At 40.2% G+C, this 19876-nt stretch overlaps 1 protein-coding gene across 1 annotated transcript; it reads right to left on the bottom strand.

The window, feature by feature from the left end:
• Positions 1 to 10122: 10122 nt before the first annotated feature.
• On the bottom strand, positions 10123 to 18946 carry KIAA0408 (KIAA0408 ortholog). Its single transcript, XM_009492822.2, has 6 exons — positions 18860 to 18946; positions 18476 to 18674; positions 15361 to 15702; positions 14935 to 15014; positions 12221 to 13595; positions 10123 to 10296 (listed from the first exon to the last, which is right to left on the bottom strand). Exons 1-6 carry the CDS (start codon positions 18904 to 18906, stop codon positions 10123 to 10125), a joined length of 2217 nt encoding a protein of 738 aa, XP_009491097.2. The 5' UTR covers positions 18907 to 18946.
• Between the last annotated feature and the right edge of the window lie 930 nt (positions 18947 to 19876).

Genomic DNA, 19876 nt, shown 5'->3' with positions numbered 1-19876 from the left:
TCTTCTTGTGTGACCTGTCTGAAATGATGGAGATGGACGAATGCCCTCTCCTCTTGATCCACCTGAAAGCTAAAAGCTGTGTGTGTAATGAATACCAAATCCTCTGTGTCTCTGCCAAAGAAATAAGAAATTCAAGAATGGCATTTCCTTATTCCTGACATGCTGCAGCTGGCCTTTTCCATGATACTCAGTCAACAGTGGGTACTATCATTGTCATGAGAAACCGTTTTAGTCAACAGTGACTAGGTGTGTACACACAGCATTTCAGAAAGAGTAGAAGTGAGGCTGTTGGGTTTTTTACTGTGTTTAGGAAAAGAAACGCTGTAAGATTCACCCTTCCACAATCCTAAATTTGCTATGGGTGGCAAGAAGACCCTTCTTGCCTCCTGCTTTTCTTGGTCAGTAGTAACAGCAAGGAGTTCTGGAACAAAGATGATGACTAATTACATCAGTATCCACTCATTGCACCAGAGCTGATTTCAATTCAGCTCTGCCGGTTGTTTGTCTGTCAGGGAAGTTGGTGCAAACCTGGGAATCCAGTTATGAACACAGAGAAGTCCCTCTAATCATCCTCTGTACAAGAGGAAGAGACCACTCCTTTTCCACATCCATCTATGGCATTAAGTCATCAGTGCAGAAGCCTGTGCAGCAAAGCTGGTATCTGCTTCATTGTTCCTCCAGGTGTGGCTGGAGCTTGGACTTTTTTCTATGGGATTTTTTGGTGTTTTCATTGTTGTTCTTTCTCCTGTGGGTGTTGGGGTTCATGGCTTTTATACAGTTGGTCTTACAGGCTAGAGTGGAGATCACCAGTGTGAAATATTAGCAGGAAATTTTGAGCTGCATGAAGTGCTTTGAGATTCATTATAGTCTCTGGACGCTGATGATAACTTACACATGCATGTAAAATTTGAAGTTTCTCTCTGCAGTCATTCAAAATTCAAACTCTGTGGGAGGTACCAGGACTGGCAGATTAATTTGAGATTTGCTTTTGGATTTTAGGGAGGTTCAAGGAGCAATTAGACTAAACCAAAGGTCTGAATTTGAAGACTCAGTTCCTTTCCAACTTTCGATAAATTCCAGTCAGACACAGTTTACATTTGACCATTGTGTGCCAAGTGAATGAACCAAATCCAATCATCCTGAATTTGGGAAATCTTCAATCTTATTCAAAGTCATTTTTCTACAGCCTGTCTTTCTCCAAATCACAGGAAAATGTAGGTGGGGAAAAATATGAATATACTCAAACTGGCCCTGTAAAAACAGCTGCAAACCTATAATGTTTGAACAGAATAGCATGAGAAAGGATTAGGACTGCTTTAGCTGAAATGAATGATAAATGATTTGGTTCATCTCCCTACCCTAAAATGTCTCAACATTTCCTTTCACTGAGATTTTGTTTGGGATCCTGAGTCTAGCGTAACGCCACTGTTTGTTCCAGTTTAGCTAAGACTGATTTTAACTGTGTACAGGCCCCACTGTTGCTGTTTCCATACAGTGGAGTGACAGCACAAAAGCAAGAAGGAAACAGTAAAAAAATTGATCAGTGTATATATACACATGATATGTATATATTTGTGTGTGTATAGACGTAAAAGGAAAGTAGGCACTCTGAGTTCGTGAGCTTTGATTTTCTCAAATGTTGCAGGTCACAGAGATGGTGTTGCCAGCATTACATCAGCCTGGTTCTCCCAGACATATTTAAATGTATACCTCCAATGAAACACAACAGTGTAGACCAAAAGACATGGGCTGGCACTGAATGGCATCCTAGGAAAAACAGAGTATCTAACATGTAACTACTCATAGGAAGCTGTACAAGCAGCATAGTGCTCCTTAAATCACCAGACCACTGCTATCTTCATTTCTGAATGTTGCAAATTACTTTCATCATCCACTTTCCACTCACTACAACAGAAACAAGTTGGTTTATTTCCCTGAGCCAAGCTTAAAGAGACAGTTCAGTTCTAAAAACCTTGGTGGGCTGACTGCAGATCACTTTGGCTGGAGATTTTTGAACAGTTTTAAATTCTTCTTGGCCCTTTGTACATCTAGTTCAGCTTTTGGCTAACTTCCAACAGAGAATGAGGAATTCTTCACTTTCGGTCCAAACTGCTGTGAAATTTTGCTGTAAAATGAATTAAAATTGCAGAAACCCATCCAAGAGGTGGTTGAGAGGGAGACAGACTCCCGCACAGAAGAGGCAAAAGCTTTCTCCACACTACAATAGCAAAAAAACCCCCATAAAACTATTCGGCCCCAAACTGGCTGCTTTAGTGCTTGTTGCAGAAAGACCACAAAAGGCATCTTTCTCTGGCTTCTCAGAGCTGCTCCGTGGAAATGTCATGTGTTTTGCAGGTCTGGAGGCCTGTGGAAGAGAAGCTGGAAAGTGAAGAGAAGCATCCAGGCAGCTGTTTTTACCAGGCCTATTTCTCTTCTCCTTGGGTGGCTGAATCTTCACCTCCAGATGGAAGGAGAGAGAAGGAAGGGGTAGAAGGAGTAAAACTACAGAGAGGAGAAATGGAAGGTCAGCTTCTCTGCATGGACAACATTGTTTAATCTTAAGCTGGCAAAGTCTCATAACCATGCACAGGGAGGCCAGTACCAGTCATTTTGCAGTGCCTAAGCTAGAGGATTTTTCTGACTATCTCTATTTCCACTTTGGTTTTTTTCTTTTTCTGTAGTACAAGAGGCAAAATCAGGATCAGAGCTGTAAGGTAGGCTTACAATATTTGGAAGGAAAAGGTGACATGCATGAGCACATTTTTTTCATTAAAAGATTTGATTGCATGTACTTATATGAAAATGGGCTTTCAGAAACTGCTGGATCCCATTAAGTCACATGCTGTTTGTAATGTAAAGCATTTCAGTACCATTCTTTGGGAGGAGTCTGTTTACATACAACATTAGATATCATTTTCCTGTACATACTATGTGTCTGACTGTGGTACTCATATACACTGTAAATGGTGTCTTACAGCAAAACCAGCTGCATTGGACACTGTGGGACTTCCTGGAGGAAAAGTTCCTAAGATGTGTCATTCATATATATATATATACACTCACACACACAGAGGAGGTGTGACAGTGTACGAGCCAGCTTGTGAACATCTTACCTCCTTTGGTAGCCAGCTACTTCTCTGAGTAGATGTTTTGGTTTCAGAAGAACTTCTTGTGTAACTTCTTACCAGCAATAGCCTGGGTAGCTTAACTGCCTTCAGGTGAATTTGGAAAAAAAAAAAAATCCCAAACTCCCAAAACAATCAGAGTATCTTTGTGGAAACTAGAAAGTTTCTGCAAAGAAAAAAGCAGATCATATGTACACATATGTACAAGGGGTAGATGTGGCACTTTGGGACATGGTTTAGTGGGCATGGTAGTGTTGGGTTGATGGTTGGACTGATGATCTTAGAGATCCTTTCCAACCTTAATGATTCCTAGTTTTTACTTTCATTAAAAAAATAATCCAGCCACCAAGCCAGGAAACATGAAATTATTACTGTACCCTTAATCGGTTTAGTGGTGGACTTGGTAGTGTTAGGTTAATGGTTGGACTGCATGATCTTAAAGGTCTTTTCCAACCTAAACGATTCTATGATTCATATATCTGTCTGTGGTGCACTTCCATCAATAATATCTTAAGCAGCTCTACATCATATATGGTACCAGAGCAGCTGACCTGCTGCAGATATCTCGTGATGCAGAAGTAAAACTCAGTATGATTTTCTGTGTCACCATGCCAGCTGGCAGCGTCACCTTGGCAGAGTTCACGTATGAGTGCAATTTTCTTTAATGAAAGTCCTTTTCTACTGTGAATATGATTTGGTGATGCCAGAAATTCTTCTAGCTGCAGTAAACTACTTCAGGGAAATTTGAGGGGTACTGGCAAAAGACTATGCAGGCACATCTGCCACAGGCAGTGGCATACCTCCAGTTGGAGGGGCAATCAAAACCAGACTCCTTAACATTAAGATCCCTGTGACACGTTAGCAAGTTAGTAGAAGTCTATGCAACCACTGAGACCGAATACTAAAGAACCTCTGGCTTTATTGGGGTGACTAGTCAAGGGATTTTAGCTCACCCATTAATATCACCCAGTACAGCTTGCTTACCTGTATTACATGCCTTAGACATATCTGTGCAGCGCCTGCTATCTTCCCCCCAATTCATTTTGGGATCACATCTACTCCATAGTAAAGGCAAACATTACCTCATGCAATAGGGCAGTATATTTTGGGCTCACACATTAGATAATCTGATTTAAAAGTGTAAGATGTATGGACTCTCCCCTGTAGTGTCATTTTCAGTGAATCTTGGCCATATACACACAAACATGCACCACTAGGAAGAATCAAACTCTGGACCCTTAAGCAGAAAACATTGTAGACTGCGGTTGCTAGAGAAAAGGCATAAACCAACAGCCCCTGGATAGATACTGTGGAAATTTATAAGAATAAACACTAATTGGTATATTGCACTCCCCTTTTTTTTTTCTTTCATTTTTCTTTTCCCTCAAAAGTAGTGTGGGATTTAACACTACATGAAATGGATCTGATCCAAATTCAGGAGATGCCCCATCCTAGGACAGGTTCTACTTCTCCTTTGTTCCCCAGCTGTCCCTAGAGAAGGGCATCCCTCTGCAAAAAAGCGTAAGGCTGTAATTTTGTCACAGTGTGGAGAAAACATCCATCCCTCCAGAAAAGACCATAAGATTGTATTTTTGTCCCAGTGTGGTAAAAAACATCCATCCTTCCAGAAAAGACCGTAAGATTGTATTTTTGTCCCAGTGCAGTAAAAAGCATCCTGTACTGAGGACTAAAGTTGCTTGTACTCTGGTCATGCTGCCTGGCACAACCAGTGGAGCTGAGGTACAGTCTGGCTCTTGTTGAACTCAAGCACAAGGTTGGTTCACATTTATCTTCCAGGAATCTCCCACATCAGCAGTGTGACAGAGTGTGCCCTTGTGCAGTGCTGGGAATCCAGCGTGAGTGGAAGACACAATATGTTGTACATTCCATAATGTTCATGCTGTGAGCACCATCATGCACCTCCCGGTAAAACTGACTGCTGCCACAGAAAGGATTAACAACTGAAACATTCTTCAATAACCACCATACCATCAAATATGGGAAGGACTGGTACTAATCTGACATTACTAACATCAGCCTTTCAGTACCTCTTGCTATTATGGGCTCACAGAGCAGGAAAAGCGTACATACAAAGATGCTGACTGAAAGAAGACAGTACATTACTGGAAGTTTTAGGTGGTGTGAAGTAGGCAGCACAGAGGGAGCTTCCATCAGAAGCAAAGAACTAGCCACAACATTTACTACAAGTGTTGCACCCTCCTCTTTGATTCTTCTATTTGCTTTCTGATTTTTATTTGCACACTTTCACTTCGATCATATTAAGGGTTCAATCTCTCTTACTCCATGGAAATTCTGATACAATTCTTTTTAGAGTAACATAGTTAGCAAGGCACCCTTAGGTATGAGCTCCCATAGCCACACAGCAACTGGATCAACCATACACATCAGAAACACATCTCTGCTGATGCAGATACTTTGCAAAACAGAAAAGGTGCAAGGGGGAGGGGTAGAAGCAAACCTCAAAAGCAGATGAATCGTCATTTCAAAACAAGAGCACAGGTTTTGTATAAAGTATGCCACTAACAGTTGATGAAGAAAATGCATTTTCAGTGATGCAAAACAATAGATCAAGATCTAATATATTTGTGAATGGCAATAGTAATATCAGCACTTTTTAGAATAGGCTGTCCAAAAAATATTTTGACTCCAGTACAGTTAGAAAGTCCTGTGGTGTGATATATACATATAGACCAATGGCAGTAAACCACATAAAAATATACATCCACTGGGAATCAAGGAGGGGTGGAAAGGCGAGAGGCAACAAGGGGCTTTGATTTAGTGCATTTAGAGCAAATGCATTCTGCCTTCCAGTTTAAAAAGCATGCATACAACCAAAGACACCATTACAGATTAGTCCAATAGAGAATATCAGCAGTATAATGGCTAGAGTTGTATATTACAGATCTCAAAACCAAAGAAATTCTTTGCGTAGCAGCACTGTGAGAATTGCCTAAGTTCTTGCATGCTAGGAAATTCAGGTTTGGTCCAGAAATAACAAAACTCTAAGGGAAATGGCCTGCCTGCTGGGTTCCTGTAGATCTTTGCTAAAATGCTGTTGAAGCCATTTGGATACAAAATCCCTATTTACAGAAACAATTTTTTAAATTGACAACTGGAGAAATAAATTGGTCCTCTGAATTCTCTGGAAAATTATATTACACTGATTGCCAATTCTTTGCTATATATAACAGCTAACTCCCTTACAGTATGTGTAATAGTGAAAGATAATTGTGGCGTTGCTGGAGAACAAGCAAAGCTCATCCCTTCAGCAACATTTTAAAGGTACGTAAGAAGTCTATCGCTAACACTGGAAAGACAAAACATTTAGTGGAAACGTACTCTGAGTTTGAGGAATGATATCCAGAGGTTTTAAAGGAAATTTTTTTCCTCTGCTCCTTCTGCCTCTAGCAGAGGCTCGGAGTCAGGCCAGTTTTCTAGCCTGCTATGTTGGCATTCATAGATAAGGTCTGACTCTTCTCTATGTGCTTCTACCCTGCCATGCTCCTCCCTAAAAGGGTCTCAGGGAAAGATCATGGCTCCATCTCCCAGCATGAGGGATGCGTTCTGTCAACTAAGGACCAGCCAGCTGATGCCTAGTGACATCCCCATTTCAATGGGCAGCTGACTCTGTGTGTGCAAGGAGTTTTGCATTTATTTCAGTACTAAAGCCCATAAACAAGCAATAAAGAGAGTCTTAGACTTCTTCAGAGGACAAATAAGAACAGCCTACATCTGCATTAAGACTTCAGACAGCATATGGAGGAATAATATTAAAAACCTATTTTAAAAACAGGCTTACAAAAATCACTGCTTCCATAGGTGACACTAGGATTAATAGAAAGGTGAAGTTATACTTAGATCATTTGTGGTTCTTGCGTGTGTGTGTGTGTGTGTGTAAGTCTCTTGCTTCAGAGCTTCCAAGGTAACTATGTTTTCCTGTCAGAGATAACATGAAGGAACCTGAAAGAGCTGTTCTCCCTATAGCAAATAAGTGCAATAAAGCCATTACTATGGTTCAGTAATCACAATTCTGCGAACGAAAGAATTTACCACAGTGCACTGGCCCTGTTATGGGTGCAGTTGAACAGAGTATTTAAACAGTGTCAGTGGCAATTTTCTAAAATTGGTATGTCCAACTAGCCACCTGCAGACCAAAATCACCAGTTTTGATACTTTTGGGCATCACAACCAATGTCTGTAATTAGACGGACACAGAAAATCTTGACAAAATGGACTTGTCCTTGACCTATTAGTTTATTTCAAAAACCTTCTGTTCATTAAACTTACATACATCAGGGAATGTTTTAGATATTTGATCCTTTCTCTGTTATTCAACAATGTGATATATGTCAAAGGCGATCAAAGAAACTGAAGGGAACTAAAGAAACACCTCCACTGACTCATCAAGGGAAACACTTTCATAGTTACATACTTCAAACAAAAGTGCACCACCATTTTTCAGAACAAAACGGCTTAACTTTACCATGAAGGTAATTTAAAGAAGTTTTACTGCAGTCAACAGTGACTGAAATTAAGAACCGTATTTTTTTACAATTCTCTCATATTACCCTTTCCTCAGCCTTAGGCATTTAAAGCTGCTCAGCTACTTAGGCATTTAAAAGGTCAATTTGCAAGGCATTTTGGTTTGCTGATTTCCACAGTTAGCTAGAATCTTAAGCTATGTTCCAAATTCACCATGAATAATTTCTAATTTTTCTAGTTCTAAGGAAGTTAATGGAGTGCAATCTCTAAATTAGGGCAAACAGGCAAATTTATAGTACTCCTGATTTTTCACTCAAGCACACAGATTTTTGTCTCTATCCAAACTGTATAAATTTTCTTCAAGATTTTCTGTCCTTGTATCTTTTCCAGTAATAACTTTGCAATAATATATGAGTAAATTTTGATGAATTGTTGATCTGTTTGAAGCCTTCATGTATTGTGGGATTTTCCCACCACTCACACCTAGAAAGGACCAGAAGTCTAGATTGGGCAAATTACTCTGAGCGTGTTTTTGCCATGCAGGCAGCCACAATGGCATGATAAGGTGGGATTTATGGCTCTAATGCCTGCTTGCTCCAATACTGGCATGCCTGAACACTTACTGATACTACCATACAGACTATATTGCTCAGAACAGATGGCCTCCTGTTTTCTCTCTCTGCGAAACAAAGTTGTGCAGAGGAAAGAAGAATAAGGCCCTAAAAAGAATGAAAAAGGTGTGGATTCTCAACAGGACTGGAGTGGAACAATAGATCACTATCAAATTAAGCACAATTAATTTTCCCTATATTGCCACATATACAATTCACTAGGACAAAAGCCTACACTCTCTCTGAAATCCTTTTTACATTCATGTAAGAAGATGTGCACATTAATGGATCCTGGGATGATTTTTGAAATTCCTTTGAACACACTATGTTTCTCCAGGAGAAGAAGAAAAGTTGCAAGACAAGATCAGGCTGATGTTGAAGAAGTGCCTCTTTACTCCTTTTAACCTAGACATGCTGTTTAAAGGTAACATTTATCATCATTACCGCACTATGCATCCAGCAACAGCCTAGAGAAGGGTGCAAAAATTCCAGGGTGAAGGACACTGTCTTTCTGAAAGTTCAGCAAGAGTCTGGGTAGCATCCGTATTTCTTTCACGCTGTGGGAAGGAAAAAGCCAGGCTCTGTGCACGTCATTCAGATGGCCCACAATACTGAGTCAAGTGATGGCAAAAACATACTTCCAACGCCATGTGTCTAGGATTTCGGGCACTATTGTGATCATACCTTGATGCAATATTTCCGTACTAGATGCAGCTTGTTGCCAGAGTGCAAGGAAGCTTCATAACTGACTGCCATGAGTCAGTCCGGGAGCAGTAAATTAGCAAGTGGCTCAGGCACTCTAGTCTAGGAGAAGAGTAAAAAAGGAGTGTGGCTGCAGCACTGGGAACAACGGTCCTTGTTCTCCTGCCTTGGGTGAAAGTAAACAAGTCCATTGTTATCTGACTTTGCCAAACCTCAAAGTATAACGCTAGAAGGAAAAATAAGTTTTACAGAATTGAGCATATACAACCCTTTTCTTCCCTTCATAAATTGTATGTTACACTAGTAGGAACTACCGAAGTGTTTACAGTATGCTATATATATAATGGCACATTTAAGCTTTTTAGAGGGCTTGGAACATTTCAGGAATGTCTCTGGTGCTGAAAAAGGCTAATGTATTACAAATCATATAATATTTTAATTCAGAAAAAATATGTTTGGGTATTTTGACCTAGCATCATAAGGGTTAGGAAACCGAACGAGGATGCCATGAAGCACGACTGACAAATCAGTCAAGCTAGTCTGCTTCAGATACATATTGTGCAAGGCATTATCGCTGCAATCAGTCACAAAAATGCATATTTAGTTTTTGTACATTAAATACTACACCTGTGAACCTATGTAAAAGATATACAAAATATAAATGTCATCAGGACTGTATATTTCAAACTTTTTAAAATAAACACAAAGTATATATATATGTAGGCATATAGGTTGTAATTTCAATGTCAACACTAGCACAGTTTGTCTCTTCTAAATACAGACCTGTATACTTCCTAGTCCAACACATGCACCTACGAACACATGATCATGCATACAGCTTTACGTTCTGCTGTTTGCAGAAGAGTCGGAATATACAGCACTATACATTGTTTCAACTCAAAATTGATTGGCAAATTAAGGAAGATGCCATTCAAAAGAAATTCCTTATGAGCTATTACCAAAAAAACAGAGAAAACCAGGGGTATAGTTATTTCATCTCAATAAAAACACTGAAGACCATGGTGATGATGACCTAAGATTCAAAACGCTTTGTCCGGCATGTGGTGGGGGTCACTCTTGGACAAGATACAATGGTGTAGAACTGGTTGCTATAACACATACCCAACACAGTTATAATGAGGCGTAGAGCTTTCACAACACCATCCAACCCAGCTCTGGGTTCAGACTACTGAGGTCTCTGACCGAAAGGAGACAGAGCAGTTGTATGCCGTTCTTCTCACAGCAGGCGGTGCTGATGGTGATCTGGATGCCCATCTGGAAGGTAAGCGTCGATTTGCTGGCCGAGCGGGCCGGGAGAAACCCTTCCCACTTGAACATTTAGCTGGCACAGATATCTAGGATACAAAGGAAATTCCTTGCTTTAACAAGTTACGGCTTTTGTGGAATGCAGCGGAAATGTAGGAAGACATCTGGCGTGACCTCAGAACAGGTGGCTGAAGCTATTAAAAGGAGCACAGTAATGTGCAGAATGCAAAAGAACAGCTATTTCTATGTATAGGGATTCTTACATTGGTTGTGGTTTAAAATATATGGAGACAAGTGTCAGACACAAGGAAAGGTATAAAACGTTAATGCAAGCCAAAACTGACATTCACTTCTCATTTCTTTTCATTTTTGGAAGTTTTTTTTGTCAATGAACACTGTATAGTGTTCTAAACGTAGAAGTCAGAATACCATCGTACGTTACTGGAGTATGATCTACATACTTTTCAGGTATTTTTTGACAGAACCTATTTCAGCAGTCACATCTTGCTAAGAACTCTGTTTCCATTAGTGCAACATGAAGCTGTTTACACTGGGTAACCAATTCAGAATGGTTATGTATTAATGCAGTGTCACATCTATGTGCAGAGCCTTATATACACAGGAAAACCAACAGATTTTGATCACAGCTACAGTGATGTAAATTGGAAATAATGAAAATAAACCAAATGCCTCATGCCATGTGTAGTTCTTTACATCTTTGTGACGTGAATGCTGCTGGACCTAAAATGGTACCCCCTAACCAGGCAATATTCTACACTTAGTTTGTACAGGTAGAAATGACAACATGAAGTGTGAGCCTATGGAGAAAAAAAATCCAACTGGCTTAGTAAAGTTATTCTGGCATTACATCAACTCAGTCATTACCTAGTCATTATTTCTTCCCTACATATTCATTGATGAAAATTTGTTTTCCTATTAGAAGTTCATTGGATGAAAAAGAAATCAGAAGCTTCATGTTTTTTTCTTTCTGTGCTGTAGTAAAGATGTGTCTGCTAAGCAAGATGTTGCATCATTGCAAGGCTGTCAGAAAGACAAGCAGAAGAAAATCTGCATGGTCAGATTCTCAGCTGTTTAAATCCACATAGCTCCACTGAAGTCTGTGAATTTGTGACCATTTAAAGCACGCCAGCTGACAGTCTGAACCCATTTAAGTTTCTCAGCTCCAAACACATTTGCCTTCTCTTTTCTAAGACGCTAAGGGACATACCTCTTTGTGTTCATTGGCCAAGGAGCTCTTCAGGAAAAATTATTTTCTTTCTTTGTGGCCTTTTACAGAACCTGCAACTTATAGTGTTTTTTCAAAACACTCTGTTTCTCTTTTCATTAAGAAAGAATGTTGGCAAAGGCAATATTTCTAAACTTCTGCAAATAAAATTCAGCCAAATCTAAATTAATTAGTCATGCCATACTCTTCTGTTTCTGTGAGCCTATGCTTGAATATATAGGAGAAGCCTGGAACAGAGAGACGAGTAAGAGGAGCTCACTTTATTACTGGAAACTTTATGGAGCTACAATACCCCTTCTCATAGGCAGTTCCAAGGAAATCCTGAACCAAGGAGCACCCTGGATGCTGAAGAATCCTATCTAAGCCCTCTAGGATTTTGACACAGCCAAATGTGCTTAAGCCTTTTGGGAAGGCTTATGAAATAACTCGTCTGCTAAAGGGAGGAGGGAGGGAGTTAAAACTTGAGTGCAGTTCTCACTAGTTCAATCCTTGAATAGCTGCACTGCAGTTAAAATCTAGCTTTACACAACAGCAGCAGAGATCAGAATCTGGCACACCTCTTCACTGGTCATTCTTACTTACATGCTTCTGCCCTCCCACAACTGTATTATCTTCTGAAGAAATACTCCTGATTCATCCAGATCCTGCACTAAAGTGTCTATTTTTACATAATTGTTTACAATATCATATTAGCCTGCCTCATTTTAGAATCTGAAGCTTGGTTTGAAACTGAATTATTTTATTCTTGCCATTCTTATGAACCTTACCTCTGGTAACTTCTGTCTCTCTTTTCCTTGCTTGAGTTGCTGCCCAATATGCCTGGCTGCATTCCTCGGAAATTCTTGCTTCCCTTGCTCAATCTGGAGCATTTCTAAATACTGACTCAATGTCTCACAACCCCCATCGGTGAATTCAGAACTTGCCTGTGTCCACTTATCTTTGCAGCATTTTGCATTACATGGAGAAGTCACTGTTGATTTTTCATAGTTTTTCAAAAGCTTTTCAACAACACCATAGTTCGACCTTGAGTCAGCTGAACGCGGGCGACCGGATAAATTACTTGGTCTCCAGTCATGCTCATGAAGCATGTGCCTATAACCACTAGTATTTGGAAGTCCGTTTATTTGCTTTTGTTGACCTGTCATTCTGACAGCTTTGCTGGGGTTGCTAGTTTCTTGCTCCTTTGCTGCAGAGAATTTGGGGTTTGAAAGACAAGACGTATTTACAGTTTCTGTCCTGCTAGAAGCAGAGTCACACAGTGGGCCGCAGGGTTTGTGATCTTCTGATGCTGTTCGAGGCACCTGGTTTTCTTGCAAAGCATTGTTACGTTTATCTGTGTGAAATACAGTCCGGTTAAACTCATCGATCTTTGCTGCTAAAGTTTCGTTTCTTTGGGTCTTTCCCAAAGTATACCTAGAGTCTTCCAAAAGATCATTGTGCAGGGTAGCAGGGGCATAAAAGTCATTACTGTAGTAAGGGCTGCTGTGAGACTTGGGATTTTGTTTCTGGTGCATCTTGTTGCTTTGGGCCATATTTCCATCTGAACAACTCTTTTGGGCTGACAGTGGGGAAGGTTCACTTTTGTTGTCTTTTCCAAGTTTGCCCACATCATATGCCCACGTGTTGTGGCAGAAACTTGTTGGTACATTGCACTCATTTTTGGTTACAGGTATTGCAGCAGTTACCATCACAGGACCTTTCACAGCCTGCCCTTCATTTGCACAGGCTGTTGCAGTTTCATTCTGGTTTATAGGTGAAAGATTTATCAGTTTCCTTCCAATCCTACAGTCCTGAGTCTTGCAATTGCTTTTGATGCCTGGATCTCTTATTGGTGCTTCAGAAAGCTGTACAACTGCAGAAAGTGAGTTTGTTAGGTGCCGAGAAGTGCTCCGTGGAGGAACTGGTGGAGCTTCTTTCTTTTGCCAAGGTCTGAAATCTGTTCCTCTGTCACCAGTAAGACCACCATAAGACATGTCCTTCAAAGCCTTGGTGGAGCTCATCAGATTCTTCCTATTATTATGTTCCTCTGTTTCAAAAGCAACTGAAGTCTGTGATTCATTGCTGGACACATGGTTCATCTCAGGCAGAATAACTGTGTTTTGGGTTTCCTCAAATTCCCCCAGGAAAGGAAGTGACTTCATTCTGGAAATAAAAGGACAGGTGGTTTAAGGATGAGCAATAAGAGTATTCCCCAAGGGGCCTCAACATGGACGTATTCTCCCCATGAGCAGGTGTTTTAACACTGGCTGCTTAAAAAGATTTGGGAGCAGTTTTGCTGCAGCTGATACACTGAGCGGATTTGAAACATACATGAAGAATTCAAAGAAAGCTCAACAAAGGGAATCTTGTATTCCTTTCCCTTGCCACTAAAATTCTTTTTCTGAGTTTTTGTAGATGATTGCTTGTTTTCTTACCTATCCTACAGTAAGGACAGTGGGACCTTGTGAGTTCTAATGACTCCAGTGTAAGTCTACCTGACTATGACCTGAATGAAGAAAGGTTTAGGACATAGTGCATCCCTTGTGTAGGTTTCCTAACATTACACAGGACAGTACAAATGTGTCTTTTGAGATCTGTTAAAAAATCACCTTTCTCAGCCAGGATTTAGAAACTATGCATCAACTATGAATCTATTTGCTTTAAAGATACAAAGACTAATGCAGCTACAAGAATAAATTAGTGACAGACAGCCAACTGATTGCATGGGGAAGCGTAAGAAGTCCCTCGGCTCTTTGGGAGCATCTGAGAAGAGCTTGCCATGATGCTGACTTCCATGGGGTCTCAGCATAGCTGAGACATAGTTTTTCTCAATCTCTCATGGTGTGCACCCTATTACACCATGGGTTCAGTCTTACCTTCTGAGAATTCCTGCACAACTTGAGAGGAAGACTGGTGTTTAGCTTGCTAAAGGAGACCATGAACATTGAATTTTTAACAGCTGGCAGAATGTTCTTTTGCCATACTTTTCAGGGTATGGCTTACCATCTTTCCAGTAGTACAAATGTATGGTTGTTCTTCCTTCTCTTATCTTCTTTGCACTCTTGGATTGTCAGTCCCTGACACATCCCCCACACTTAAGGCTACATCTGGCCTTAATCTAAGAAACCTCCCAGCCTAAAAACCCCATACAGTGTTGTATAGAACTTCATGGAAATGGGACCAGGGCAGACAGAAATATCTGTTCACTTTCCCAATCCTCTATATAGCCATTAGAAACAAGTACAATTTTGTTTCATATAAATACTAATTTAATTTTGTAGGTTCTATAGATAAACTCCATTTTGCTAGTAAAACGTGCCCTTGTATCATATTTCAGTATATTTCATTTGAATGTTTTACGCTGAGGTCTGAAACACTAGGAGGATAGGAACTGCCCAATTCCTAATAAATTCAGGAGCAAACCCCCCTTCAAAGTGAACAGGAGCACAGTCTCATCATTCATTTTCTTCCTCTAATATAAAGAGTCCAAACATGTTTTTACCTTCTGTGGTTGGACTTCTTTCGAATTTCCTCTTGATAGCTGCATAATTCTTCACTGACTCTAGCAAGTTCTTTAAGAGCCTTTATAAATATAAAAACAGTCCTTTAATATAAGCCTTTTAAATGGCATCTCCAGAATTATTTTGAAACTTGTGATGATTTGCATTTAAGACTCACAGCAGAGGAAAGTAGCACCAGGAAAGATACAAAAATGCCCCCAGGTTATGAACAGAGGTAAAGAGCATGCTGTTAACACATTTAAACAGTGAGAAGACACTCATCAATAGCAAACCGAGGAGGAAGTAGAGACAGTGCCTTGCTGGAAAGCTAAAATCAAGGAGATCGGTTCTTTAGGTTAATCTGGCAGGCCAAAGCCCTCAGTACTTTCCTCACCCTTGTAACTGAAACATGCTCATACTTTACTTACTACATTGAGATCACCAATATAATTCTTGGCATTTTTCTTGGAAGTTTTGATGCTGAGGCTGTCTTCAGGTTCCTCATGGTTCTCAAAGGCCAGATTGTCCATTAACGGAGTATTGTTTCTGCTCTTGGCTCTGGTTTCTTTACATTCATGTCCTGTTTTACTGAGCAAACCCCCTTTTTCCATCATGTCATTTGCCACATTGTGTTGATAGTTCAGCTCCACTGTGCCGCTCTCTTCTGAAGTAGGGGAATGCATGGACAGCTGCAGCACCTTGCTCTGAATGGCCTTATTATCATGGACGTTCATATTGCTCTCCCTTCTAAGTTTTACCTCCTGGTAAAGCTGAAAAAAACATAGAACCTTCTATTAAATCATGGTACTGTGATGAACTTTATGGTAAAAGAACATATTCATCTTCTGTTTTGAATGATGCTTCACTGAGTAGCACCAAGTAGAAAGATTTTATACATGTGTTAGTAGAAAAGTGTTGAGTCACACAGTGTGATAGTTCAGAGACCGTTATTGTCACAGGATGAGGAAGGGGCTGTTACCACTCACAAACTCATTGCCGTCGTTTTAATGTATGGCTTCCACCCACAGGATGGGACTGGAAGAGATCTCACGAGGTCAATGGGCCTGCCTTGAGCCAGAAGCTGTACAGTTGTCTTCCAAGTAATATCAGTGCACTATGTGGTGGACACAGGCCCCATCTGATGGGTGTGCAATGTGAGGGAATGTGAGGGAGGGAGAGGGCTCTGGCTATGTTACAGCCTGTTAAAATATATTAGTTTAAGGAGGGGAAGTGAATTCTCATCACATACAGTGCCATCTGCACTAGAGCAGACTCCTCTGGTTCTCAGGCAAGTGGAATTCTCCCCTATGACTGGAGTGATAGTACTGCAGAATGGTATTATTTGGCAATGCGCTGTCACCCTCTTATCTTCTTTCATGCTATCTGCTGAGATCCAGTGGCTTCATTAGTAAATGAAAAGGTGTTAATTCCTGTCACCCAGCACATTCAAGCTAGGGAACTATGATAAATTATAAATTAGAAAAAATAGCAACATCATAAAAACCTCTTCTGCTTACAGTATCATTTCCAGTGCCAAGAATCCCAGGGCTCTTTATAAACATTCATTCCTAACTTGGTTTTATGAAGAAAGCACAGAGCAGGCACCTCTGAACAGCCATCTGCCTGCTCTCTCACAGTGCACAAGGCCATCACAATAGCTTTTGGAAGGACAGTAAAAAAGAATAACAACATGAAGAACACGTGGCCATTTCACGGGTACTGCTGTGGATTATAAGCATTCTCACATTCAGAGACTTGACACTTGACCTCATCCTGGGTTTTCAGATTTCACTCCCAAAGCCCAGCTGCTCATGGAACCTGAGGGCTGAACTTTTTAATTTCCAAGAAATGAGGGCCTCATATGGACTCAGCATAGCAGTAAGAAAGAAGGATACCACCTCATAACTCAACAATATAATCTCCAAAACCATGTAAGTCTTCCTGGAGGAATCCAGGAATTAAGTTAGGTTTTGGTGGGCTAGAGAAAACCAACTAAAAACACAAGCTGATAAGGTAGCTACAAGTTCTATTGAGGAAATCCCTCCACAGGTGATGGCACTTAAAAGGTATCTCCCCTTTTCTCCAGCCACGTGGCTTTTGGCTTTTGTCAGGCAACTGAAATCAAGGGCAGCTATGGACATAGCTTAGGAGAGGACCTTAGGATACCTTAGGATGCAGTTTTGTCTGGTCCTGCAGTACCCAGTGATTTGCTTCATTCTCTTCTCCTCAGCCTCATTCCATTCTTTATCTCTTTTTCTGTCTCTGTCAAGCTTTCCTAATCCATATGCTAATAAAGAACACGGAAAAAACATGGTCTTTGCTGCCATTGTCAGGACTACTAATAGCCAGAACGCCTTTTCACAACACATTACCGTCATTCCAAACCAGCTCATATACCTAAGAAACTGGAATTCAGCTACACACACAGATCACATTACTAATTTTTGAAGCACTCTCACCTTGGCAGTGGAATTAGGTAAGACTGCACAGAAATGTCCTAACACAAAACCCAAAATGTGGCAAAGACTATTGTACCAAAGTTTGCAAGAACTGCAGGTAAAATATAAGAGAGCTGACATTATGGAGTTATGCTGCAGGCTGGTTTAAAGGGCAGTGCATGGCTGCAATTCATTTGGCTCTGATCATTTTCCTTCTCATACTTTCATGTGAGCAATCTCTGCCATACATTCCTGTGTTGCTCAGCCACAGGATGGTGTTGGCAGAGAGCAAGCAAAACTACTCCCTGTGTATATTAGAATGAAAAATGTGGAAAGCTCAGTGGTGAAAAAACTTGCTTCTAGATGTTGCCAAGGCAGACTCAATTTATGCATTACAGAGTGCTAGAGGGTTCTGCTGCAGGGACAATATGGGGATAAAAGAATAATAAATAATTACCCTAACTGTTTCTGGAAGGAGATGCGTTAGAAATGGCAGGGAGTGAGTGTTTCTTAGTATGTGTAAACACAAGTGTTGTCAGGACTTTCGTGCTATTTACTGTAGCTGTTTTCTCTACTAAAAGCTGTCCATAAATGGAGCAGGTTCTAGACAGAATGACTCTGTATCATGCACCATTTAATGTATGATGTTCTTTTTAATATTACCATTTACCCCAGCAGACCTGTGCCATCTAATTCCTTTTTGCCAGAGAATTATGATACCTAAATTTTTTGTTACTAAATATGCATTTTCCTAAACCCCATGTATGCAGTTGTTCAGCACGTACTTGAAGAAAGCATATATAATATGAGCAGCATGGCTCATGCCCAGCAGAACTGGCAGCAGTATATACAGCCAACAATATCATAGCAAACTTCACACAAAGTGACATTTAAACTCTTGCTTCATATTCATGACTGTTAAATAATAAGCAATTGCAAATATTGCTTAACCTCAGGCTTTGCATGCTGCCATTGGCTATTAGAAACTCCCAGTGATGGATAAGAAATAGGATATAATTCAGAAAAAAAAAAAAAAATTGAAGCGACCCCTAGTCACTTCACCCCAAGTGAAAATGTTAATGTTCAGAGTGTTGTTTAAAAGTACCTCTTCTATTTTCTTCTGCATGACCTTCCATTGACATTCCCATTCTTTCCTTTCATTGTCAAATCTCTCCAGTAATTCCATCTTCTCTTTATTCCAGTTCCTCTCAGTATTCTCCAGTTGTTTACGCAGGTCCATGGTTACAGTCTGTGTAACAGCAAGAAGACAGCTCTGCTTTTTTTCTTTCTTCCCTGAATGTTTCCTGGAAGTTTATCAGAATAAGTCTTACTTGTGTTTGATTCTAGCTTTCAGGGAAAAAAACAACCAAGCAAAACCCAAAAATAATTAACTGAAATGTGCTTGCAGAAGACAGCATCACACGATTGCATGATACATATCTGGAGTGTGACTGGAATATGGACGAACTAAGCGTTATAGGACACAAACCCAAGGGCAGAGAGGCCCAATCTGGAAAGGGGAGGAGGGACATGCATCCAGCGTCACAGAATTCAGGAACGTCTGCCACAGCGGGCTCTGTACCGTGGCCACTTCGCATCTTTGCCATTACTCTTCACTATAAACCTGTTTTCAATGAAATTCGAGTCTGCATGATATTGAATGGCACTTCAGGACCTTGGGATCCTGCAACGTCTGCCCTTGAGGGTGAAAGCTATTTTTATGTTTGTTCAAAAGACAACCGCAAGTATAAAGGTATCATGTTTGCTCATGCACTTCTTTCACACATGCATGTAGCATGACAAAGACTATGACATTCTTTTGGTAAACTTGATACATGCAAAAAATTCTCATGGCTATATGAATGCTTTAGCATACATGAAGGAAAACAGGACAGGAAAGCTAATAACAGTTAACAAACATACGTATACAGTAGAAAGCATCATTCTACTATATAAAGAACTACAGGTCACTATAAAGAGTTCATGTATATCGGGTTTACAAATCTAAATGTATAAATGTTAGTTCCAGGACCAGCATATGGAAAAATAGAAACTATTCTCCAACAGCACTAACTCAAATCTACCAAAACCTTTCTCAGACTATTTAACTAATTTGTCCTTCAGTTTCTCCTTCTCCTTCAGAAGTCTTTAGTATCTTAGTATCTGTGAATGAAAAATTATTAATTGAACCAGTAAATATGTATATTTTAAGGGAAATACTTTGGATCTGTTCATCTGACTTTGGAGCAAAACAGTTACAGATTTTTATGGGCCTGGTGTTTCTCTTGCTATCTTAGGCTTTACAATAGAAACTCCACTACCACCAGCACATTTACTATGCCAGCAAGGCCGACATAACATTCATTCAGTTATGATGGCTCCTATGGTATAACAGCTGGTACACACACATTGATACTTTAATTTGTTAACTTTGGCTCCCAAAGCCAGCTGTTGTGTTACTTAGGTGAACATGGAATCTAGTTCTAGTCACAAAATACCTCTGCAC

This window comes from Pelecanus crispus, chromosome 3 (genome assembly GCF_030463565.1).
Source record: "Pelecanus crispus isolate bPelCri1 chromosome 3, bPelCri1.pri, whole genome shotgun sequence".
NCBI classification, from domain to species: domain Eukaryota; kingdom Metazoa; phylum Chordata; class Aves; order Pelecaniformes; family Pelecanidae; genus Pelecanus; species Pelecanus crispus.
The sequence above is the reverse complement of the archived record's forward strand: the minus strand, read 5'-3'. Positions and strand labels throughout refer to the sequence as shown.